The 27,072-nt window shown below is 42.9% G+C and overlaps 1 protein-coding gene across 3 annotated transcripts in view; it reads left to right on the top strand.

Moving 5' to 3' along the window:
- Positions 1-27,072, top strand: part of PPP2R2C (protein phosphatase 2 regulatory subunit Bgamma) — an 89,006-nt gene that overhangs the window by 54,293 nt on the left and 7,641 nt on the right. For all 3 annotated transcript variants that reach the window (XM_018561420.1, XM_018561419.1, XM_018561421.1), the window contains 5 exons: positions 8,755-8,852; positions 11,027-11,192; positions 13,166-13,278; positions 14,780-14,957; positions 20,818-20,982. In XM_018561420.1, coding sequence (XP_018416922.1) covers positions 8,755-8,852; positions 11,027-11,192; positions 13,166-13,278; positions 14,780-14,957; positions 20,818-20,982 — 720 coding nt within the window. The remainder of the gene's footprint in view (positions 1-8,754; positions 8,853-11,026; positions 11,193-13,165; positions 13,279-14,779; positions 14,958-20,817; positions 20,983-27,072) is intronic.

Genomic DNA, 27,072 nt, shown 5'->3' with positions numbered 1-27,072 from the left:
TTTTGGATAGAGTGGGTAGGGGTAATAACCCCTGTCAGAGTTTTTATGAATGTCTATGCCCCTGCAAGGGAGACTCACTTTCTCTATTACCATTGGCTTTGGGACTGAAAGTGAGGGATGATTATGGTTACCAAAAAAAGAATTAGAGGCAACATATAGTTATAGTAGCACTAATAATAATAACAGCCATAATGATATTTTATATTATGATAAAATGATTCAAGCTTTTACACAGGGGCGTCCTGAGGCTGGGTGTCACCCGGCCTCCGGACCGGGTGACACTCCGCTGTGTCGTCATCGCACGTGACATCACATCGCGTGTGCGCGATGACATCATCGTGCATACTTGGCCATCTGATTGGCGCCTGCCGGTGGCCATCTTATGAGGTATGCAGTATGAGGTATGCCGCTTGGTCCCCTCCTCTCTCCTGACACTGTTGGGCTCTTGGTCCATGACCGAGTGCCTGACTTTTTAGAGGGGGTGACACTAAAATGACTGTCAGTCATTCTGGTGTCACACCTGCAATAGTGTCACCCGTGTGCGGGCCGCACCCCCCTTGTGATGCCACTGCTTTTACACACACTTACTTTCAACTCTAATACAAACTTCTTTAAACTTTAAAGTGATGAAACTTTTTTATAGAACAATAAACCTCAGCCTTTTTACAAGTTTTTAAGTTCTGGTTAATTTCAGTCTTTAGGAGAAGTTCAGAGGGCAATTCATCTACACTGCTAAGAGAATTAAGTAAATGCGTCTTATGGCACAGAGGTCCCGGGTCTGATTTTAGCCTTTCTATAATGGAAACTTCACAGTTTAGTTTTCCTAAAAAGCCTTTTGAATGGGGCCCCCTCCTACAGGCCCTATAGCAGCTGCATGGACTGCTATGACTATTGTTACGCCTCTATTCTGTGCAACCTTTGTACAATACCACTTTATGGCCACTACATGGAGCTGAGTAGCATAGGTAATAAGGTTTTATATTCATTCGCTTTTCCCTCTAGGGGTCAGCAACCTTGAACACTCAAAGAGCCATTTGGACCCGTTTCCCACAGAAAAGAAAACACCAGGAGCCACAAAATCCTTTTGACATCTAAAATGAAGATAACACTCCATATATCATGTTTTATCTGAGTCAATTAAAAAAAACAGCTCCCAGGAAGTAATAGACACTTGCTTACTCAGTCACTAGCTATACTGTTGATCAGCAATCAACATGTACCAATGGGGTGCGCTTAGTCATGTAGTTAGGTGAACTTTTACTTTGCCCATTTAGGACAAAGGAACAGGTTTTCTTGATAACTTGATATTCCACTGATGATACTTACCTTCCCCACATTTCTGCAATACCATAATGTTCATCTCCTGGAGCCCAGTGTAATACCTGGTCTTTCTAGGTATAGGGGAACATGTAATTCTCTCCAACAGTGGAGGTGGAGGAGCATAGGCAGTGTAAGTGTCATCGGCATGGGAAAGGGTCAATTGGACCCCATGCACATTCTGCATTCAGGAAATAGGTTCATATGATATAAGTGGGTTTGCGCAAGTAACGGCATTTACCTGGGTACAGCTGCACCCAGCCATTCATGTCTATGGGAGGCTGTACACACCAGCTGTGTATCCTGGATATGGAGAAAGCCTAACTTGACATCAAATGCACCTAAATTCACCCATATGCATTGAACCTTAAACTGAACCAAAAGCCATGTTTTTAAATTAGTTTTGGATAGAGTGGGTAGGGGTAATAACCCCTGTCAGAGTTTTTATGAATGTCTATGCCCCTGCAAGGGAGACTCACTTTCTCTATTACCATTGGCTTTGGGACTGAAAGTGAGGGATGATTATGGTTACCAAAAAAAGAATTAGAGGCAACATATAGTTATAGTAGCACTAATAATAATAACAGCCATAATGATATTTTATATTATGATAAAATGATTCAAGCTTTTACACAGGGGCGTCCTGAGGCTGGGTGTCACCCGGCCTCCGGACCGGGTGACACTCCGCTGTGTCGTCATCGCACGTGACATCACATCGCGTGTGCGCGATGACATCATCGTGCATACTTGGCCATCTGATTGGCGCCTGCCGGTGGCCATCTTATGAGGTATGCAGTATGAGGTATGCCGCTTGGTCCCCTCCTCTCTCCTGACACTGTTGGGCTCTTGGTCCATGACCGAGTGCCTGACTTTTTAGAGGGGGTGACACTAAAATGACTGTCAGTCATTCTGGTGTCACACCTGCAATAGTGTCACCCGTGTGCGGGCCGCACCCCCCTTGTGATGCCACTGCTTTTACACACACTTACTTTCAACTCTAATACAAACTTCTTTAAACTTTAAAGTGATGAAACTTTTTTATAGAACAATAAACCTCAGCCTTTTTACAAGTTTTTAAGTTCTGGTTAATTTCAGTCTTTAGGAGAAGTTCAGAGGGCAATTCATCTACACTGCTAAGAGAATTAAGTAAATGCGTCTTATGGCACAGAGGTCCCGGGTCTGATTTTAGCCTTTCTATAATGGAAACTTCACAGTTTAGTTTTCCTAAAAAGCCTTTTGAATGGGGCCCCCTCCTACAGGCCCTATAGCAGCTGCATGGACTGCTATGACTATTGTTACGCCTCTATTCTGTGCAACCTTTGTACAATACCACTTTATGGCCACTACATGGAGCTGAGTAGCATAGGTAATAAGGTTTTATATTCATTCGCTTTTCCCTCTAGGGGTCAGCAACCTTGAACACTCAAAGAGCCATTTGGACCCGTTTCCCACAGAAAAGAAAACACCAGGAGCCACAAAATCCTTTTGACATCTAACATGAAGATAACACTCCATATATCATGTTTTACCTTTATGCTATGTATAGCATGTATATAGGTATACTGTCTGTGGGCTTAGTAACGCACTGGACTCACCTGCCAAGCCTCACAGCCAGCATCCCAGCCAGACAGTGTGCAATGCAGGGAGCGGGGCATGTGACACACACTTCTCCTCTCCCGCCGCCTGTTACTAGGGACGCGGCCGGAAGAGGAGGTGAGTCACAAGACCTGCCCCCTTACTCAGAAGCCCGTCGGCAGTGAGGGGACAATGCACTGCCGCATATTCCACCGGGGGGGGTGCCCAGGACCGGACCTCACTGGGCCCCACAGCCTCAGGCAGTAGTTCCACCCCTCGACAGGGAGCCGCAGCAGAGGGATGAAAGAGCCACATGCGGCTCCGGAGCCGCAGGTTGCTGACCCCTGCTCTAGTGGCACACAACAAATGTTCACAGAGATTTGCAGGTCGAATGGCTCTGCTATTGGTTTTTAAACTGACCATGTTATGCTTTACAATTTCAGCAATTTTATTTATTAGATCAGTTCTTTTCCTTGATTGGCTTTTTACTAGACTGATTCCAGAGCATGTTTGCTTGTATGACTGTGGCAACACAACACACTTTGCTCAAACAGTCCTTACCCTCCGCCGGTACAGGTGTACTGTCCTTACCCCGTAATGTGCATCGCAGTCCTGCCCTATGCATTTTGAATTTCGCCAGCTTCCCAGCCAATCAGCATCGAGCCGGCTTCCTGGCCAATCAGGTCATTACTCGCCGCCCGTTTTTCTGATTGGCCAGGAAGCTGGCTCGATGCTGATTGGCCGGGAAACCGGCTTCCAAGCCATTCACAATCAAGCCGGCCAAACAACATGGAGTCGGCTTCCTTGGCAGTCAGGAAGCCGGGTAGCATCTCATTACGCGCTGCCCGGCTTCCTGATTGCCGGGAAGCCTGCTCCATACAAACGGAAGCACCGATACTCGGTGAGTACCGTAAGCAAAATATCGGTACTCTATACCCAAAAACCGGTATTGGTGCATCCCTAGTTTTAATTAAAACTATTTTTTTTGTATTGGGACAAGTAGATTGTTATGAGGTACAAGTAGATTTGGCCCCCGCTTTAGCCCTTGGACAAGTAGTTTTTTCAAAAATGTCCACACCCCTGTGCTGTTACACATTACAATAGTCTATAACAGTCTGTTTAGTTTGCCAACTTAAAATGTAAATTAGGATCTTGTTGACATAAGAGATATTAATTTGGAATGGAAATGCTGCAAAACACATTACTTATGCTTCTAAATGTATATAAATGATATAAAACACATTCTTATTAACTAAAAAAAATCCCTAAGGGCCTGTTCACACAACGTCCGTTTTCTGTGCTGACCTGATCCGTACGCTCCTGCACTAAATATGCATCCCAATGTATCCCTATGTGTTTTATGAGCTACAGTTCTTACGTGCGCAGTCCGTTCCGGTTACGACAGAAAAAATACTGCATGTCACATTTTGTACGGTCAGGAAATGGTCCGGAAACGCAAAACGTGGCAAAAACGCACTGCACTGCAGCTAACATACTGACAGCCCCACTCCAGCAAAAAAAAATACAATTTTTTTTTTAACTGGAACTCATCAAAAACGCGGCAAAACACATAGCACCGCGTCTGCAGATCCGCACCTGGTGCGGACCTGAAAATCATGTGAAGAGGGCCTGAAGGCAGATGTAGAAGTTAAAACTGGATCCCAAAATGATAATAGTGTTCATGAAATGTGAATGATTTAATTAGAAAAAGGATTTAAGTGAATATGTCGCTAAACTGAATGTTTTAATTTAAGAAGTCATACACTTTGCTATTTATGTTACAAACAAAGCACAAAAGATCTTCTTCAAAGACTTACTCCAATTCTGGCCACTGCTACATTTGCCTGATATCCATTCCGGGTTAACGCATGAAGTACAGTCAGGCAAATGTCTGGTTTGAATCAAATTATTACATTATAGCAAGTATTTTTTTACTCAAGTGTCAGGACTTTACAAGGGTATACATTTTTTCTTTTTTTAATATGACCTGGACTAAGGAACCATTCACATCTATGCTATGCTGGAGTGCACAAGTCATATACTATTCCGCATTGCATGTTGCAGTGTTAAGTGACCTGCGATGCCATTATTCCTTAATGGCACTCCAAAGTTCCTAGTTATCACGTGCATTTTATCACACCACATTGCATGGTGACCTATTCAAATAAATGGGTTGCTTACCACACAAGCACACTCTGAAGCACCTCTGTGATGTTGCATTGCAGAGATGTAAACAAGGGCTAAAACATATTTAAAAATGTATATTGTTCAGGTTACTATAACATTGTGCATATAGGTTTTCTGTGTTCTTCAATCTAGTCACTGTCTGGAGCCTTGGGCTTCTTTATTCATGTTTACCTGTATCTTCTTACCGCCTGTTGTAAAAAAGCCTATAGCTCACAGAGCTCAATAGCTCAAGCTGCAATTTACATACAGGTGAATCAGTCACAAGATTTATTTCTTGTTGGACAGCTACATCGAAACCAGCCTTAAGGCAGGCAGTTATTTATGTGCTGTCTCTTTAGATAAACCAAGGTGCCTTAGGAGTCCTTTGTCATGTACCAAAGATTTATTTGTAACACAAAGATAGTGTATATATATAGTTAAAAAAAACAAATATTACACATCAGTTTGAAAATGTAAAAAATCTAATTGACCCAGAACTTCTAAATACACAGTTGAAATACATGTATAAGAACTTTTACCTGCCAGATGAGTATCAATCCCATTTAGCCAATCTAGTGATCCTCACCCCTCTCCCACATTGCAGTGACACCCTATTTCCTTGTCCAGCTTGGCAGCTTCCTGTGTCACCTCAGACCACATGTAGTTATATAAATTGTCTAATTAGATGTTTGTACCAATGCAAAGTTTGTATCAGCTTTATTTTGTTACAAGTAAACAGATTTTTATCTTGCAGGGAATACAACATGCAGGTCATCTTGAGATACAGCAGGTTTTGGTTCTGCACATAGCTTCCTCTGATAAAATCATTTTTATGAGGTTGCAGATGATGCTCTTGATTTCCAGTCTTTGTTTAACATGGTAAAAGGCAAATGACATCCCAGCAGAGAATAGCTGTGCAGATGTTTGCGGCTTCCTTCCTGCTGAGCATGATAATTAAGATCTATAAAGCTCCAATCCGACATTGTGTTATCTCTAATTAGCATAAGCTGCTGCATTTTCATATTGGTGTTGGTAAATGTCCCCCATTATGCTCCCAGCTGCCATAGATCTTGTCACTCAGTCGAAAGAAAATGAAAGAATCAAAAGTTAAATTTACGCATTCATTTTAAGGAGCGTAGAATGGAAATGTTTCAAAATAAACTATTCTTATTATTTCACTTGAAATGATTCTGCAGATTTGTTGGGGGGAAATAATCCAGCTCAGGTCTGCTAAACTATAAAGCAAACTTTACTCTAGATGCTTGTCTGCTTTCATTCTGTGGATATTGAAATGGCCATGCCAGTATACTTACTGAAAGTGAGTATGCACCTACTATAATCACAGTCCTAAAACAAGAAACATAAGTTGGCCAAAGAAGAAACACCAAGAGCAGGACATTGCTAGGGATGTTTGTAATTTGACCTCAAGTTATCGAGGGCAATCTGCGTACAAATGCATTCTCCCTAGGAACGTCCACTCCTCCAGGCTGACACCCACCTATCAAGACTTTTTTTTATATCGGCATAATATAAAAGCCTCCTAGCAATCATGAATGACAGTGGACAGAGCCTGATGGGGAAGCTGAGAGACTAGTTCCCCATGTGGTATGCCTGCCTTCTGATTGACAGCAGCCGGCAGTGGGCTGAACCTGATTGGGATTCTGAAAGACTAATTTCCAATCAGGTTCACTTGCCTTGTGTTTGACAGCAGATGGCAGTGGGCGGATTCCATAGTCCTAGCAACTATGAAATCCACCTACCGCCATCAAGGGAAGCGGACTTCAGGGGGAACTAATCTCTAGTTCGTCATCAGGTTGCAGCCCCCGCCACATAGCTCCTCCGCCACTGCGTCTGTCAGTTTTGATCAGGCTCAGCGTTGCTGACCTGCACTGGGGATGGAGTGTCCCGTATGAACACTTCGGCCTCAGTGCCAGCCTCCACCATGCATCCATGACGATAGCTTCATACTTTTATTTACTTTTATTAGCTTCATGTATCAGCTTCCATCAGGTTCATGAATCGGTCCCTAGTTGCAACATTTGTCACAGACAGATGCTGGAATTTATATACAGTATGAATTCCAGGGATTGTCTTGAACAATTATTTTATTTTCTATGCAATCTACAGACAAACGCTATACCAAAATAATGCAGTTTGCTAGTTTATTTCATTTTATATTATTTTTAAAACAACTGGTATGGTATTCCTGACGATAAAGGTAATACTTACGGTAAGCGAGGGGTTTCTAGGGGGGTAATTAGAAACAGGTTTTTTTTTTCTTGCACGTTTTTTTTTAACTGACATCCTAGGCAAATAAAGGTCACCCCTTTGATCTGCAATGAATGAACCAGAGAAGTTACAATGAAGCCATAATAACATTACTTCATTGTAACTCTTCTTGACACTGCAGACTCTGTTCTGTGTGTCTGTTTACACAGGAGCAGTAAGATCTGTGTAAATAAAGCAAGTCCCGGCTGTCAAGATGACAGCGAAGAATTGGTGGTAAATGGAGAGCTGCAGGGGTAGAGGATAGGTTGGGTATACTATACAAACCCAAAGCATTTAGATTGGGCATCTGCAGCACACCTACAGGGCTATTCACAAAAGGGTGAAGAGTTTGGAGAAGACAGGAGAAGTGAACAATCTAGGCCACAACTATGCTGCCCTAGATTGATCACTTCTCCTGCCTTCTCCAAACTCTTCACCCTTTTGTGAATAGCCGTGTTAGTGTTCATACCTGGTTACATTTTTTGTTTTGTTTTTAAAGGTCTTCAGATTAGCTACTAGAGGTAGCAAACACTCAGTTTGCAGTCCCTTCTTAACCACCACTGAGATAGGGATTCAGCTACTCAGGGACTACATTGTTTTTTCACAGTCGGCTGACACACTGGCTTGAATTGTATGCAGGAGCAGTAAAACACAACCAGTGTATAATAATGCAAAGCAGGAAGCAGAGTCTGTATATGTATTGAGCAACAATGGCTGACCCCATGTAACTATATAATTTCAAACTATACTAAGAAGCAAAGTTATTTAAAACCCTGACACCCATTGCTAATATTATTGGCATTAAACTATCCCTTATACTTTTCTCACCTCTGACAAACGTGAAACATCATTATTCCACAGTATAAACTCCTCTGCCATAGAAGTCATCATAGGTATCCATAGTCAAGTGTACCTTGGATTTTGTGCATTCCATTGAAGTAGTAGAATGTGTTGCAGGTTATCAGGATAAGGTGGCAATGACTAGTTATATATTTATTACTTTAGACTATCTTTTATTCCCAGTGAAAATGCTGCTTCCAACCCTCACACTCCAGTGCTCTATGCTGGTATAAATAAAGTAATAGCCACGTCTGTTACCACAAGTGTTCTTACACAAACTTGTATTGCATAGAAGGGAGGGGTAGTGTCTAACCAGGTCTGTTTCCAAGTGCTGATTACTTGGAGCGCTAGGTCTAACGCTAGTGCCTATTGGACTGCCATATTTAGACACCCTGCACAAGTACTGTACCAGGAGGGACATGGAGGTAACAATGTCCATCTGACTGCATATATGTTACTAGGTTTTGAGCTTTAAATCATTAAAAATAAAATCATACTTTTACCGTGACAAGCCAGCGTGGAGTATTACTAATATTATGATGGATGTTGTATATTAATGAGCCTCTTCTATGCATTCTTCTCTTGCAGCTGATATCATTTCTACAGTTGAGTTTAATCACACTGGAGAGCTGCTGGCGACTGGGGACAAGGGCGGCCGTGTTGTCATATTCCAGAGGGAGCCTGAGGTAAAACATCTTGTAAGGATAGACCGGCGTTCCTATATGTGAGTTCAGGGGCTGTCATCATGGGAAAAGCTGACAGCTCCTTTTTCTGCAGCAAAAACTGTTATTGCAGCAACTTCAGTTTTGAAACGGCAATGCTCTTGGCTCAGACCCCGCACGCCAGCACATTTCTTGCTGTCCTAACATCTCTCTTTGCTTCGCAGCCTCCCCACCCTCATGTATACAGGTATCTGAGATGCGTATGACATGACCCAATGTCTGGGTTCCCTCAGCTTATTACAATCCAGCAGTTTATTACAATCAGTCTGGTTAAACTTAATGGAGTGAGGAGGAATTTAAAGAAGTAAGGGGGAATCTTCCAATTGTGGACACAGACAGCATTTACAACCTGACTGAGGTTCCCACCCTTCACCCCTCTGTACACAATTAATCAAAACAAAATTTGGGGTTGAGGTATGTTTTAGGCCACATTTACACTGGAGGGCTTTGTAGCTTGAATGCCTAAGCCAGGGGTGAGCAAATCCGGCCCTCCAGCTGTTGTGGAACTACAAGTCCCATGAGGCATTGCAAGACTGAGCGTTACATGACTCCCAGAGGCAGAGGCATGTTGGGATTTGTAGTAAAAGAACAGCTAAAGGTCCAGAGTTGCTCACCCAGAACTGAAGTGAACTATGTCCAGGTAATTGTGAATTTTCGGTTCATGGGACCCCTTGCTGTCATTCCGCCTTCTGTATACATACTGGCATGACTGGCCTTTGGGGTGTGCCTAGCTGTTACGTCCCCAGTTATGAATGAACAGGAAGTGCTTTAAATCACTTGCTGTTCATTCATGGGTTTCTGAATGGGTAGAAGCAACTCAGCACAGTGGCCTCTATCCATTCATAACTGGTTGATAGTAAATATTTACTATCTCTAGTTTGTGAATGAATGGGAAGCCTCTGTACTAAGTGCATTCCATTCATTGCTGAGGCTCCAGAAAAAGAGATTGAGAACTCTGTGTCTTCAATTTATTCAGTAAAAAATAAAATAATAAATAAATAAAAAATAATAAAAGAAAAACAAAAAAACACAACACCCCTCACACAGACACACACCTAGTGTATTATACACATGCAACAGTCTGCACCATGCACTTTGTTTTAGTAAACAGTTTGCACTATTTAACATGCAGTCTAGGTTTTGTGTTCTGTTTTTTGTTTTTACTTTTCTAGATGCACTTACTTGAAAAAAGCGGTCTGCATGACATCCTGACACGTTTTATAGACTCTATTTTAGTTTGACATTTATTGTTTACCACTTGTTTGCCTTCTGTTGTTTTATTTTATAAGAATACTTATATTGTGCCAAATAGTTTGATACCTTCGAATAAAAGTTTTATTTTTATCATACTTTTTTATCTGTTTCCTTAGGGCTTAACAAAATGGGAGGCTTTAAATGGTGCGGGTATTGGAGAAATGGGTGTGGCCACTGAGGGTGTGATTACTGAGGGGTGTGGTCCCTCAAGGGCACTGTAAAGCTTTCTCGCTCAGGGCGCCTAAAGGGCTAAGGCCGGCCCTGCATACTGGCCAGGGTTGTGCAGTCATGCAAATGAACCAAATGAGGTTAAAATAATTAAAAAAAAGCCTAAAATAGGTGTGCTGTGACTTGCAACCGGTGGTGTCCCTAGCCTTTTTGCTGCCTGAGCCGGTGTTGGTGGGGGGTAGTTGTGAGGGGCTGGTTGGTGCTCTGGCCAAGGAGGGGTGGAGTTTATATGCTCTGGACTGTGTCCCGCTTAGCTCTTGGCAACTAGTGACATAATTGGTTGCCAGGAGCTGGGCGAGACACTGGCCAGAGTGTCCCAGGTTGCTATATGCTGGACAGAGAGATGTGTATGGACCTTGCACATCTTCCTACCCGTTCTCTGTGCCACCCCCCACGTAATGCAAAGAGATGCCCCTATTCTACAGTCATGCCCATGTGTTATACCACAAAAAAGTAGGCTCGACCAGTGCTCTTCTGATGGAAGGTTGTATACTAGTAAAGCATCTGTTCAGTATCACTGTGACCACTGTGACCGTGAGTGGCATAATGGCAGCTTCTGTCAACAGCTTCTAACACAGGCATTTGTCCTTTAATAATACCATTGTTCTGATGACGAATGGCAGATGTTTTTTTTTTTTCTCTTTTCTCCCGCGCAGTGTAAGAATGGACCGTACAGTCAAGGGGAATACAATGTGTACAGCACGTTCCAGAGCCACGAGCCGGAATTTGATTATTTGAAGAGCTTGGAAATAGAGGAAAAAATTAACAAGATTAAATGGCTCCCCCAGCAGAATGCAGCCCACTCCCTTCTGTCAACAAATGGTATGATCGCAGATCATCTGCCTCACCGTGCTGCTAGAAATGGAAAATAATGTTTGTTAGTATGCTGTGCTGGAGGCTCCTCCACAGACGCAAGAGTTAACTGTCTGTGTGCTTCACAACGAACGCCCTTGTCTAAACTGAACATTGAATGTCTATATAGCCAAAAATTGCTTTTGTTCAGTTTTGGATAGAGTATGGAAGGGTTAAGGGTTAAGACCTGCCTTGCTGAGATCTCCTTCCACTTCCTGTCCTGCAGACACAAGAGGAAGTGAGAAAAATTCTCCCCATAGTGAGGAGAGCTTCACTCTTAGGGTGACCATACACTGTGCGAATTTTGGCCGGTTCTGGAGGAACCGGTCGAAATTTGTACAGTGGGTGCCGCTGATGGCACCCTTTCAGCCGGCATTGATCGATCGATCAGCTGATCAAAGGAGCCAGCCAGAAAATCTTTGTACGAACAGAGTAGGTAGCCAATGAGCTGCCGGCTCTGTTTGGGTATTATGGCAGGAGCCAGCACTGCAGCCGTTGTCAGAAAACAATGCAAACAGCGGGGATTCCTCGATCGACAAACTCCTAGTGTTGATGGAGGAAGCTGCTCTATTTTTTTCATTCAGCCCACTGGTTGAACGAGCAAAATAGAGCAGTGTATGGCCAGCCTTTAGAGTGTTGTTCTCAAACAGGTGTCCCCATTGGATGATATACCCTCACCTTTTATTTGATGACAGCTCTAAAATTTTGGATTTCACACACATCCCAACCTGCAATAACTCATTTCTGGGAGTTCCCCCCAGGGAGGGTGGCAGATAGCAGGGGAATTAGCAGATAGCAGAAGAGCTAATGCTTTCCCTGCTATCTGCTGTTTTTTTGGGAGAAAACAGGTAACAGCGGATAGCAGGTGATCCTAGAAAGATTTACTCTGCTAGATAAAATGATAAAATGTTTCTCTGGCGAGCATCAGGGAACGTACGGGAGAGTTGGGATGTCTGATTTCTCATCACTTTTTATCCCATTGACAGCGGTCACCAGGACTTATAGTGCGGTGAATCTTCCCATGGGGGACATAGAGAGCAATAAAAGCATGACTTAGAGTCTAACTTTTCCCCACTCTATCCAAAGCTAAAATAAAGCCTCATCATACACTTTACGCTTTGCGCTGCTTCCCGGCCAATCATGAAGCCGGGCGGCGTGCAATTACCCGCCGCCCGGCTATCTGATTGGCCAGAAACCCAGCTCCATGTTCCCTCGCGACCCTGCCACTCAGAAGAAATCTTCCTCTGACTGTAAGTTCCATTATCAGGTGTAAGAATCGGAGCATTTGGGCGAGTATGAGTACTCGCCCAAATACTCGGTATCGGCATCGATACTGATACTAGCGTCGGTGCATCCCTACCTAGTGTTCTGACCAGGATTTGAACTGGGAGCCCTAAGTGCTACAAGGCAGAAGTGCTAACCACTATTGTCTTGGAAGTCTCCATGTAACACCTATATTTACTTTTTAAGAGAGCGTTTAGTACAAGATGCAGAAGTTACTTTCCTTTTTTTAACATTATTGGTATTGCATTGTGAGGATTTCTAGATCAACCACATTGATTTTGATTTTTAAACTTAGCAAAAAGAAAATTCAAGAATTGCTCCTGCAATAGAAGAATCTGAATACTTACTAGGTGGCACATTTCAATACTGGCAGGTTAAACAGGTTTAATTATTTATTATTATTACAGGTATTCATATAGCGCCAACAATTTACTCAACACATTACTGCACATTCACTTCAGTCTCTGCCCTCAAGGAGCTTACAATCTAAGGTCCTTATCTCACATACATACATACATATGTACATTCACATGCATACCAGGGTCAATTAGGACAGGAACCAAATAACCTACCAGCATACCTTTTATTAGTTCCCTTTAAGTGGAGGACTGATTGATTTGGACGATTGCAGTTAACATTAATGTTTTACTGATTTCCAGATAAAACAATCAAATTATGGAAAATCAGTGAGCGTGATAAAAGGCCGGAAGGCTACAACCTTAAAGATGAAGAAGGAAAAATGAAGGACCTGTCAACAGTGACCTCATTACAGGTAAGTCTTGGTAATGTGTGCTCAGTTTTAGAATGATTAATATACTTTATTGGGAAGTGTGGGTGGAGAATACAGATTTTGCATTCCCCTTTGGAGCTCTGCCACGGACCTGTTCATGTAGCGCTAAAATTTCATGTCCCAAAAATATTCATCTGTGCTCCACATAGATATGGGGTTTGAGGTTGTGAGCCAAGTACTACTGATATTGTCTATAGCAGCAGATCTTAACCTTTTGTTTAGTTAAACTAACCAGTTTTATTTTAGTTTCAGTAATGCAGAGTACCCTGTGTCAAATATATATATATTTTTTAAATGAAGCAATCCAGTCGCATACCCACATGATTTGATTCTTGCCCCTGGTTAACTCCTGATTTGTTTTAATCAATAGATAAACACAGCATTTGCTCTAGGCCCCTCAAGGCAGAGAACCTACCTGCTTAGGCTGCCAACAGCTTAATAAAAACAAGTGATGCTTCTGATTTCCAGCATCACTTGTGATTGAAACATCATTGCTGATGTGCTAGATGGTGGTAAGCACATATTGGGGTATTTGTTATCACACATGGCCAATCTGTGGCACAATGTGAGCTTTGTAGACAACCCCTGTCCCTTTGATCTTAGAGGAGAAAATCAATCATTCAGAATTGGGGTTTTTCATTTCCCCAAGATAGGGCTTACAGTATGTCAGCAATGTCTTCACAGTGCATAGTCAGCTAAAACGATTGTGTGCATTTATGAAAAGATATTTTATCTGCCTTCTTATGTATATGGTTAGCCTTACGTGAAGAAATTTGGAATTTGATGCTTTACGAAGCCAAGAGAACACTTTAAAGGCAATGCTTGCTTCTGTCAATTTTTTAGATCTTTGTGCTTGTAGTTTTTCTTGATCAGATTAAAACTATATACAATATAATATGTATCACAAAGATTCCTAAATTCTACTGGTGAGCCTAAATTAATGCTTACATATAATACATCAGAATAGAGTTTTGATACTTCTTCCAAGAACTAAAAGGTTTTTTATGCACTAACAAGGGGCAGTTGGTTTGAAATGTAAAGATCGAATCTCATGATGATTGGGGGGACCCAAATGAGTCATCTTAGCCCAGGACCCACTTGTGTCATAAAGTGGCCATCATTTCCTGTTTTAGTACCAGTAGGGCTAGACCAGTGGGGAATCAATAGAACTATTGTAGCCCTGTACCAACTTGTGTCTTAAGGTGGCCCCTACTTCCTACTTTAGTACCACTAGCGCTAGACCAGTGGCAACCCAATTGAGTTATCAAAACCCACTTGTGTCTTAAAGTAGCCCTTACTTCCTGTTTTACTACCGCTAGAGCTAGACCTTTGGGGAACCAATTGAAGTATTGTAGCCCAGGACCTACGTGTGTCTTAAACCTGCCTTTATGTCTTTACTACAACTAGACCTAGACTTCACCCTCTCAATCCAGCTTTTCCTGTAGAAGACATTTTCTTTTAACATTTGTTCTTCTGTTTGTAGGTGCCTGTCTTAAAGCCAATGGATTTGATGGTAGAAGTTACTCCTAGGAGGATATTCTCTAATGGTCACACATATCATGTCAATTCCATCTCTGTCAACAGCGACTGTGAGACGTACATGTCAGCTGATGATCTAAGAATTAACCTCTGGCACTTGGCCATCACTGACCGGAGTTTCAGTATCCTTTCATACCACATAGACTGGACAACTGGGCACACATACATACATACATACATACATACTGTATGTGTATGACAAAACAGATGTATATGACTAATCACCAGGTCCACTTTAATAGCCACTCCTCAAGTAGCACATACTCACCTTTTTGTTCACTCCACATGTTGTATGGTCCCTGGAACATCTGGGTAAGGAAGAGTCTTACTCTCCGTCCTCCAACGTGACAACACTAGTGTTTGGTGGGAGAGGAGGCACATTTTCTCTCTTATGTCTCAGAGGTTGAACAGACTGTCAGGGGAGTATGTGAAGCTAGTGCATCATTAAAATGAAAGTCATTAAAATTAACCTATTACTTTGCCCTGCATTCAATGCATGTGAAAGCAATAGGCTGCTGTGTAGTGACAGATTGGATTGGTGATTAGGGGAGGTTCTGCCATTGATACATATAGAATCTACTGCTTCCTGCTCAAGTCTCTGATTTGCTTAGTGGCATAACTCTATACTCACCAGCTGTGATATTGTATATACTGTAGTCCTCTGTGTATACGTTCCAATATAATTTACTTATAATAAAATAAAACATTAGCAAATTACCCCACTCAAGAAAACACTTTTACTAACTCCTGAGCATACCCCATTATTGTGCCTGGGCATGAAATGGAATATTAAATACTGTAACTGGAATTAAGATTAGCAGCTACAAGATCAAAAATAGTGCACACATTATATCTAATGTGTTTGGTACTGTATATCCCTCCCATTCCCCCCTCCTAAAAAAAATACTACATTTCAGCTTTTACAATGTAATAAAATTGTTTCAAATTCATATAAAGAATACTTTGTGGTCCTGCAATCGAAGTCCTTGTTCAGGCACTACCGATGTCCCCCAACTGTTGCCACCTTGTCACATGCCCTCATGGTAAAGACTACAAGGGCCTTTGCTGATACATATTAGGCAGAAATGGTCTGCTGATAGATAGGAAATGGCTGAAAAGGGTAGAAAAGGGTAGGGAGGAAAACAGTATTATATGGAAAAAAAAAAGAATATGGCGATTCTTCATGATGCACTGTGCCTTATCAAACTAAAGGCACATCCAGTTGAGGTTTAGATCTACTTCAATTCACAACTGAAACATTATTATATTTAAAAACATCAGCAGGGATCTATTTCCCATGTTATATTTTTACAATATTTTTCATTTTATTATCTTTAGAAGTCAAAAGGCAGGTGAATTCTTACAAGTGATACCCCAGTTGTGACCGAATGACTCTTTCTTAGCTGGGTAATTATGTATCATGTCCTCCAGCAGTTCTTACAACGGTTCTAGAAGAAATGTTTTCAATAGCCTTTTCTGTGTTGTATTATGGATACAGCAAGCATTACATGCCGCACAAGAGAGGGAGAGTCTTTGTTGGTTTCTGTATATGCAACCTGTCTATAGATTTAATATGTTTACTCATTACACAATTATGGCTGATTATACTTAGTGGTGAAGACAGGCTCTTTGTAAGTCTTCAGATGTCTAGATTCAATTACTTTTGAGACATTTAAAGCGGAGCCATCATTCTTGGAAAGCGATTATTTTCACGTACACTTGGGGATAATGCCTCAGCGATAGCGTCTCTCCCCAATTACGCTGCATGAGTGCCATCACAAAGAATTTTATTCCGCAATAGTCATTTATTTTCAGGTTCCACACTTTCAGGAACATGCGATCCTGTTTTAATAATGACTGCTTCTGTTTAGAGCTCCTATGGGCTTAGATTAATTAGGAAAGCAACAAAAGCTTCTCGTTTTAATCAGCAGTGTTCGGCTTCATTTTGGCCTCATCTCAAAAAGCTTTCATCAATCAGTTCTCTGAAGTCACAAGCTGTTTCATGGGATGGAAATGTTATGAGGCTCCAACATTTGCATCATTCAAGTGAATTGATAGTAGAATAAATGATAGACTGGATTACCGACAGAGGTTGTCTGCTTTGGCCTCACTACTTCCAGTGAAAGAGATGAAGCCATTAGTGATGAGCTGGGCCTTGGTGCGAACCCAGTTGACCCAAGCTCATGCAAAACTGTGACAGTTGCAGAGCGAAGGGGAGCAATGGTTGCCATGGAAGCAAAGAAAACTGTAACTATAGCTGCTTATTCTGTTCTTTGTAGACCAGGCACAGGCAACAATTTTGTGGAAATAAAAGTCTCATGAGGTATTGCAAGACCCTGACAGCCACAGGCATGACTTGTGGAGGCTATAAATGAGCTTAGTGGCCTGTCCAATCATTTGCAGCAGGTGCATTCCCAGTCCCACAGCTATAGGTCCCAAAGGGTCAGGTAATGCTCCGATCAACTGATTGGCTGGGAGAGCTCATCCCTACCCATCATGCCTCTACAAGTAATGCCTGTGGCTGTCAGAGTCTTGGAATGCCTCATGAGACTTTTATTTCCCTAAAATTGTTGCCTACCCCTGGTCTACAGAGCAGGGACATGCCGTCAGGGGAGGCAGAGCCTCACCTAGTATTATGGAGGAAAAAGCTGTCTGAGGTTGCCTTCTGAAGCTGTCTTCAAGTCTGAAGCTGACAGCTTTTTCTCCATTTAGAGCAGCTTGTAACTGGTTACAGAGCGGGGCAAGCCTCCCCGCTGTGTAACCTGTCATGGATGGAGCGCTGCCTGTTAATTACAGGCTGCGCTTCATCCAGCTTTTGACAGCTAAGTTTGGTTACACAGCAGCCGGCTTCCCCACTGCTTTGTGTAACCTAAAATAATGAGGCCAGAGCTGCAACAGCCTCTACTTGCTGTTAGAGGCTTGAGCTCTGTGGATGGTTTGGACCAATGGCAAAGCGCCATTGGCCCAAGCTATCCAATCAAAAAAAAGAAAAATAAATATATAGAGGACATCTATCTCAATGCCTCCCCAGTGAAGAGCAAGTGGGAGACAGGGAGGCTCCTCCCTCCTCCACAAAGGAGGGTGACCGGGTTTGAGGGGCACTGCGGGAAATGCCTCACCTAGTGTAGACGCCATTGCACGTCACTCTACAGAGAACAGAATAAGCATCTATACTTACCTTGTTTCCTTGCTTCCCCGGCAGCCTTTCCTCCTCATTACTCTACAACTCTCCCAGGATGTTGGAGGGCCCTCGCCTGTCTCACATGCAATGCAGGACAGCAGGGGAAATCTCTAGATTGAAGCTGAATATTGCAAAAAAAAAAAGCTGGTTTTGTTATTTAATCTTTTTAATGGGCTTTGGCTAATGTATTTTTGGCTAGAGTTCTGCTTTAGTCAGCTGCCCATATACATTGTGATTGTAAAATTTCCTTTTTAAAACATTTATGTAAACAGGGCTCAGTTAGACTTCTGTGACATGAAAATCGTGTTTGTCCTTTCAAAGCATTTTCTTACAATCCCTGGAAAATGTCCCTTGGAATCAGGTTGCAGGGTTGGGAGTCTATTTAGACAGAAGATAGTGACTTTCATAATAATATCAAGTCCATTAAACAAAGCTAAATGTAACTCTTCCCGCACATCAGCTAATGTGTTGCCGTCTTATGGCTGATAACTGGAAATTGCTTTCGTCATTTTCTGGAACTGGTTCTGCTGCCATTCCAGCGAGGAGGAGTAGGTGGTTATTTTGTGAAATGGGAGGAAGTGGCTTTGTGTTGGAGTTTGCCATAGCAACCTGTGTTTTTCTTCTACAGCAGATTTGAGGACGCATTTGAGAATCTGAAAAGTTGCTGTGATGCTTTGAGCTCTAAGAGAGGATTTGCAGTGAATCGAAGGGAAACCTCACTGCACGTCGTTTCCAATGTGTCTTCTTTGTTTGTTTGGTGGAGTTTTTTGTGTTTTTAGTTTGTTTTTGTTTTGGGTGGTTTAGGGACGAGAGGGATTTTAGGTTGTCGTTTTCCTTGGTTTTTTTTTTTTTAGTTGAGACCCCTAGGGGGGAAGAATGATTTTAAAACCAATGGGAAGGGAAATTTATGGTGGCTGGTTTAGGAAGAAGTTATGAATATATTTCTCTTCTGTATTTGATTGGATTTCTCCCTGGGAGAGTCTTTTAACAGGATGTTTATATGTCTGTATTGTTATATATAGAAGCAATAAATACATCTTATACAAAGATGTCACTGAAGCAGATTGCAAGTAATAAAATATCTTAAATAAAAATGATGTGCATAAAGAAGAACTCCGGGCAGAAATCTTAGCCCTTGCAGCGTGGCTGCAAGGGTTGAGTGCTCGTTATCAGCTAGGGACGAAAATAACAAAGTTATACTCACTGGAACCTCAGAGCTAGCTGGCTGCTAGACTGGTCCTTGCAGCTTCTCTCCTCCAGTGATGGAATGTCCCTTGGCATCCTCATGTCCAGTACACTGTATAGGACATGATGTCTCACAGAACCTTAGAGCAGTGGAGCGGAGGGGGGAGCGAGGCTGCAGGGAACAGCCAGGTCCGAGGTTCAGGTGAGTATATAATTGTTTTTTTTTTGTCCCTAGACAAAAACAAGCACATAGCCCTTGCAGTGCGGGAGTAGCCCCACTGCAAGGGTTGAGATTTATTCTGCCCGGAGTTCTTCTTTAAATCACATTATCGGTACATATTTACTAAATAAATCTAAAGCAGTACCAAATGCTAACACACGCATGTCATCAATACTAGTCATCCCAGTGACTTACAGTTTGGTCATATAGTCCTAATCATACAAATCTCATGGTAAACAGTTCTACCCAGATCCCCAGAGAGAGGCTTTGTCCCTCTCTCTGGGTAGTAAACTGGGGTCATCTGGCAGTCTCCGGCCACCTAAATTAGGACCCGGAGACTGCCAGATGACCCCGCTCGGAGCGCCGCACACCGGAGCAGCAGTGACGCGACGCTCGGCGAGGTAAGTAAGATGACACCTGGCGCTGACTCGAGTATAAGCCGAGGGGGGCACTTTTCACCCAAAAAAATGGGCTGAAAATCTCGGCTTATACTCGAGTATATACGGTATGTTCACGCTGGAACTAAGGAGATTAAGGGGGGACATGATTTTCATGTACAAAATGTTCTATAGTCATAGCGACATTAGCAACAAACTCTTTACGATTAATTCCGTAACAAAGACTAGAGGCCACCACCTGAAACTGGTAGAAAAAAAATTCAAACACAAGGGGCGAAGGGGGTTCTTCTCAGTTCGAGCGGTTAGGGTCTGAAACTCGTTGCCACAAGCAGTGATTTCAGCTAATAGCGTGGAATCGTTCAAGAAGCTTTTGGACGATTTCCTGAGAAACGGTAATATACAGGGGTACAGGTACTCCTAATAACGAGATGACACAGGGACCCATACACACACACACACAATAGGTTGGACTTGATGGACATGTGTCTTTATTCAACCTCAAATACTATGTAACTATGTAACTGAAAACGTCTGTGCTTGGATCAAAAAAAAGTGTTTCTGTGTATTGATATATATATGACATACAGTATATATCACTATTACAGTTAAGGAATACAGTGGTGTCACCTCTGAGACCCAAGCCCACTGATTGGACAATAAAGTAGCAGCAGCAAACTGGTCAAATGTGTGATGTCTCCTTCTGTAAGCCAGTTTCTTATGTTAGACAACAGCACTGTGCAGTGCAGCAGAATCTGATTGGCTGGCACTGCCTGCCCTTCCTCTGCCAGTCTGACCTGGGCCATGCTAGCCATTACAGCAAGTTGATATGAAGGCAAATTTAGGTTCCTATACCTTTTTGTATTTTAAAATATATGTAAGGATGTTTTAGTAGCACGTACTTATGTTTTCCTAGAGTTCAGTTTTTCTTCTAACAGCAGCACACAAAAAATATTCGTATGGACTGTTTTTTTTTTTACCTTAATAACCTTTAAAATCAGACATTGTGGACATCAAGCCTGTTAACATGGAAGACTTGACAGAAGTGATCACGGCAGCAGAATTTCATCCATATCACTGCAACCTCTTTGTGTACAGCACCAGCAAAGGATCTCTGAGGCTGTGCGACATGAGGGCATCTGCACTCTGCGACAAGCATTGCAAGCGTAAGTCCAGCCACAAAACCTTTATAAATGTATTCTTTGATAGCCACATATAATATATATTCATATTTATTCTTTGATAGCCACATAGGATAGAGATCCACATTTATTGTTCGATAGCTACATAGGTTATAAATCCATATTTATTCTTTGATAGCATCATAGGATATACATCCTTATTTATTTTTCAATAGCCACATAGGATATAAATCCATATTTATTTTTCAATAGCCACATAGGATATGATTCCATATGTATTCTTCGATAGCCACATAGGATATAAATGCATATTTCACTGTTCACCCGTGGCATTCTTTTTGATTGTTGATGCATACAATTTGACACCAACTGTTGCAAGAGTTACCTGCATATCACACAATTACATTTTAGGGCTCTTAAGGCCGTGACACACTGCACGTGAAGCTGTGCAGAGCGAAGCAAAGCTCTCCGGCACGGAGCTTTGCGTGCAGTGTGTGAGCTGAATGCAGTCAGATGATTGGCGGCACCTTCAGCCAATCGGCTCGTCTGTAACAACCGGCCAGACGTCGCATCCCGTTGCGCCGGTTTATACGCGCGAGCCGATTGGCTGAAGTTGAAATTGTTCATCTCGGCACGCTCAGCTCTGCGAGCTCTCGCAAGCTGAGGTGCCGAGAAGAAAGTGACATGACACACTGCTCGCAAAGGCAGCGCGCCACCGCTCCGCGCTGCTTTGCGTGCAGTGTGTCACGGCCTTTAGAGACTTCTTGTGGCATCAGACCATCGGCTCTTGGGCTGAATGTGTTGGACAGGCCAGTCCTGGACAAATTAGCTGTCATGGAAATCTACGCCACTTGTAGATTATTTTCCTTACAGAGGAATGATAGATTTCAAATAATTTGGTGATCTTTTTAAATCCCTTGGCAGATTCATTGCCATCCAGAACTTCTTTTTGTGGCCCTAAACATCTCTTTTGATTTTGGCATAATGACATCACACTTGTCAAAGGCAAAGAACACCAGACCCTAGATGTCTGAGTTTTAAATTAGGATAATCCACAAGGATCATTGGCACCTTACTTGGCTTACTTTTTCCACATGACAAATCTGCATTTTCATAATTTTATTTATGGGAATGAATATACCGTATCAATTTGTGTTATTTGCTCAAGCATATCACTTTTATTTGTAGGCATTGATTGGATAAAGACATAATATTTGCCTGTTCAAAAATATTGAAAAAGTTAACAATTTATATTGGGTGCACTTAATTGTACACTGTACTTGTTGTAGAGATTTGAATCATGCATATGAACAAAATGTCTCTTACAACTTATTAATTAATGTTGACCTTTTATGTGTATGTAGCCTGCCAGTACTTGCATCAGTAATGTTGGTCTGTGAGGCATCCCAGTGTGTTGGTTGTTCTAGGCAGTGCTCCAAAAATGATGTTATGATGGAGTACACTCATATGAAGAACCAGGGCCGCCATTAGAAATCATGGGGCCCCATACAGCCTACATGTCTCTCCCCCGCACCCCCAGTCACCTAGAGGAGAGAAATGAGTCAAAGTGCGGTGTGCTGGGCCCGGCTGGTGCACTGCAGGAAGGGGATGTGGCAGCAGCATGTGTGGCCTAGCAGTGCAGTTGCTCGGTTCTGTAGCTGCTTGTTCTGCTTCTCCAGCCTCCTGAAAAGTTCCTGCAGCTTCTTCACCTCCTGTTCAGCGTTCACCACCAGCTTGTTGTCGTTACTATTATTATACATTTATATAGCTCTGACATATACCACAGTGCTGTACAGAGAACACTGAACCATTCACATTAGTTTCTGTACATGGGACTACAAATCCCAGCAGTACATTATACAGCAATGCAGAACAGTATATGAATTGGAGTCTGGACTTAGTAATGCACTGGACTCTGGACTTAGTAACGCACTCGACTCAGGACTTAGTAACGCACTCGACTCAGGACCCACCTGATATCCCACACAGCCCACCTGAATGCGATCCTGAAGAGCCCACCATAGAACCTCACAGCCCATCTGAGACTCTGTCACAGCCGCTGGTTCCAAGTAGCTTGGTCTGGATCGCAACTGCGGATTCAAGGGATAGAGGTGTGACTAATGGGCGGCACTCAGTCAATGAACCCCAGGCGTCACTCTCTTGCAAAGACAGAGAGTTTGGGGTTCTTGCATCATCTGCCGGTTTAACTAAAGAACTCAAAAAGAGGTAGCGTGGGTGGTACTAGATCGTAACCCCACGGAAGCCAGATGGTTCCTAAGTATAAGGAATGTACCTAGTTCCAATGAGCAATTAGTCACCGCAATATAACTTCAGACCGGGATATATATATATTTGATATGTAGCGCAGGTTATGGATCTCACAGTACCTCTAAGTTTAAGCGGGCTAGATATTACATATGCAGATCCCTAGGCAGTATAACATAGGCAGTCCATAAGTTATGCACAACTCCCAATCTAGTAGAGGACGAACTCTAAGTCCCATATGATGGCTCAGAGAGCACTGAGAAATACTTGCGCTTTTATGCACTGGTCTGCAGGGTGCTGGGTGCTGGGCTCGTCCTCTTGGAGTAAGTGGAGGCAGGCTTCCTGGGAGCAAAGAGGTCCTGGAGTTGGTTTTGGGCTTGCGAACCCAATAGTGAACACCCTGCAGCGTTCATAGACAGTTTAAATAGGCCGCGGCCGTGACGTCATGCGTCCGCGGCGCACTTCCGCGTTCCAGCGTGGAGCGCATAGTACCTCCCCTAATGGGGGAGGGAACCCTCGGCGGCTTCCCTGTCTGGTGTGTTCCACGCTGGAACGCACACGTGACATGGCACGGAGCCGAGGTACGTTACAGACTCTCTATGGTGGGCTCTGGAGGATATCAGGTGGGCTGGTCGGGGTCCCTTTCCCTGATCTCGAAACTGCTCTTACCTGCTGCTGCTTGACTCCGGCCTCCTCTGCCGCCGGACCTGTGCTGCTGGGCCACATCCTCCTCCGCCACCAGACCGGCACTGCCCACTTGATGGCGGCCCTGTGAAGAACTCTGTAATACTGCCTCATTCCTCACATCTGTAGATACGACACCAGTGCAGGTGCCTAATGTATGTGCAGCAGTGTTACAGGCAGCAAGTTGGAAGTGCTGTACTGTCTGGCAGAATCAAAATAAGACCTTTGTAATAGATAATGAAAGCCACCCGCATGTCTGGAGAAACCTAAGATAAGGGCCACAGGCATTAGAAATCTTGCATCCAATAATATGATCATTCACAAAGTTGGGCTTTAAAGTATTACCACTTTGAATTAGCATGGCAGGCAACTAGCTTTTTCAGACGGATAGGTCAGCAATAACAGCCTCCACATTTATCATGCAGATTGAATATCTGTGCAGGTAATTAGCTGAAATGGTCTTGTCCAACTGACTGTGTCCTGGAATGCATTTCTTCATGTACAGCATCTTTGGTTAGCACTCTATAGGTCAGTACTGCAAAACCGCTGTTATTGCCCCTGAAAAAGTGTTCTCCTGAACACACCTGATGTGCTGTCAGTTAACATCGGGGCTCGCGCCCCTGCTGCACCCCCGGTTGTTACGCCACTGCTACTGAGGAAGTTACATTCTGACTGAACTAGCTGAGTGGGAGCAATCTGTGACACCATCATGTCCATCTGGAAATATTGGTTAACCCACTCCTTGCTTTGTATTAGTTTTAAAAGGTTTTATGCTATGAGAGTTTCTTCTCACTTTGTTTTTGCTGTGTTTCTACTGAAAGACAAGAAGAGCCTGCACATTGGAGGAGGAAAAAGCAGTAAGGGTAGAGTGGATGCAGCCAAATGTGAGTTTTCACCAACTTAGAGATCAGTGGTCAAAACCATCTGATGATGAGCACTTATCCCTTAGACCCTGTTCACATCTAGTACAATGGCATTCTCAGGCTTTTTTCAGGTGTTTTAAAAAAAAGCTTTTTAAATATTTGTATGTGCATATGCGCATGCTTTTGAAGCGTTCCTGAGTGTTTTGCCAGCTTTCAGCTTCAGGCATTTTTCTTATTGGCCCAATGGAAAGCAGTAGCACCTCGGACAGGGTGCATAAATGCTCCAAAAAATGCTTGTGGTGTGCATTTTAAGGCATTTTAATTGAAGTCTATGTGGACTTTTCAAATATGCCTGAAAAGAAGCTCAGGTATTTTTCAAACTAAAGGCATTTTGCTATAACTGACAGAACTTTTTAGGTGTGAACAGGGGTCATAGAAAATAATGGGATTCTTTGTGTTGAGTGTTTTGTAACTTGGAGCTACAAAACGCCTAGGTATGAATAGGGCCTTGGGATGTGCACTGTGATCAATAATTCATGAAATTTGTTTGGAAAACATGGAGCACAACTTGCAATGGGCACTTTATTAACAAGGGCACTATTTTGGAAGATGATGGATTTTGCCAGAGAGGACTCTTTTTTTTATAACATTCGCAGTTTGATATTGTGCTTGTAACAATGGTTACAGTGGATTATGATTGTTACAATATATGGTTTGTGATAATTGTTGTTTGATGGCTTAGAATTATAAATAATTTGGCCAGTGGTCTAATGCAGTGGTGGTGAACCTATGGCACACATGCCAGGGAGGGCATGCGGGGCCCTCTCTGCTGGCACGCAAGCCCAGGTTCAGTGGCCATCTCTGAAAATAGATCCGACTGTCCCAGATCACCTCGGTATGCGAGCCCGGGCCGGTCCCAATCAGGCAGTCTTAAAAGCTGCACAGTCTCCCTGAGAGCCACACAGCCCTCCCTGAGAGCCACGCAGCCCACCCAAGAGCCGCACAGACCCCTTGAAAGCTGCACAGTCTCCCTGAGAGCCATACAGCCCTCCGTGAGAGCCACACAGCCCCCCTAAGAGTCCATCTGAGAACTTCACAACTCCCCTGAGAGCCTGCACAGCTCACCCGAGAGTCCACATAGCCCTCCAGGGACCCTGTAGACATCAGGCCGCCACCCCAGAGCAATACAGAGTATGCAGCCTTATATTATTCTGCATTGCTGTTAAATGCATTGCTGGGATTTGCAATCCTCTATAGCTGATGGTCTTATTCTGCATTGTTGTATAAAGTATTGTTGGGATTTGTAGTCCTCTATAGTTAGTAATATTTTCCATTGCTGTATAATGTATTACTGGGATATATAGTCTTCTATAGTTGTCGGTATTCTGCATTGCTGTATATTGCATTGCTGGGATATGTAGTCCTCTATAGTTGGCGGTATTCTGCATTGCTGCGTAATGTATTCTTGGGATTTGCAGTCCTCTATAGTTGGCGGTATTCTGCATTGTTGTATAATGTATTGCTGTGATATTTAGTCCTCCTATAGTTGGCAGTATTCTGCATTTACAGGTTGGAGTCAGTGGCAGAACTACCAGGATCACAGCAGTCAAGGCTGCAACTGGGCCATGATGCTCCACCACTGACTCCAAGCTGTACAGAGACTGTTCCCTTGCAGTGTGTTGCGTGACATGTACCTTAGTAGCACACTGCAATGGAACACAGTACAGAGGTACATGCCACTCTGTAGTGTAGTTAAAACCTCTTGTATTATATTTTTCTTCTAAGATTTAAGCACATAATTAGTTCAGACATTCGTATGAAGTGTTTTTCTAAAATAAATAATCAGTATTCAGGTCGAATTGCAGGATTGGCACTTTGAGACACTTAAGTTGGTTTAGTGATCAAGTTTGGGCACTCAAGCTCAAAAAGGATTGCCATCACTGGTCTAGTGCATGGGTGCTAAACTTCGGCCATCCAGTTACAAATTCCATCATGCATCTGCCTCTAGACGTCATGCCTGTGGCTGTCGGAGTTTTGCAATGCTTTGTGGGACTTGTAGTTCCACAACAGCCTGAGGGCCAAAGTTTGGATAGCCCTGGTCTAGTGAAAATCAGAACAGCAGCTAAATATCCAGCTCTTGGCTTATAGAGTTTTTGAAGCATGGTCACAATGTAAGTGCTCCATATCACTGCAGGTAGCAGAGACCTAAAATAAAGATAACATATGCAAATGGACCAGAAATATAAAGCATCCTGTGCTAGTGAGGGTTCGCCCACAGCAGTCTATAAACAGCACAGCACAC

Source organism: Nanorana parkeri, unplaced genomic scaffold (genome assembly GCF_000935625.1).
Source record: "Nanorana parkeri isolate BGI_ZX_2015 unplaced genomic scaffold, ASM93562v1 scaffold523, whole genome shotgun sequence".
NCBI lineage: Eukaryota > Metazoa > Chordata > Amphibia > Anura > Dicroglossidae > Nanorana > Nanorana parkeri.
This window is presented reverse-complemented; position numbering and strand designations above follow the sequence as displayed.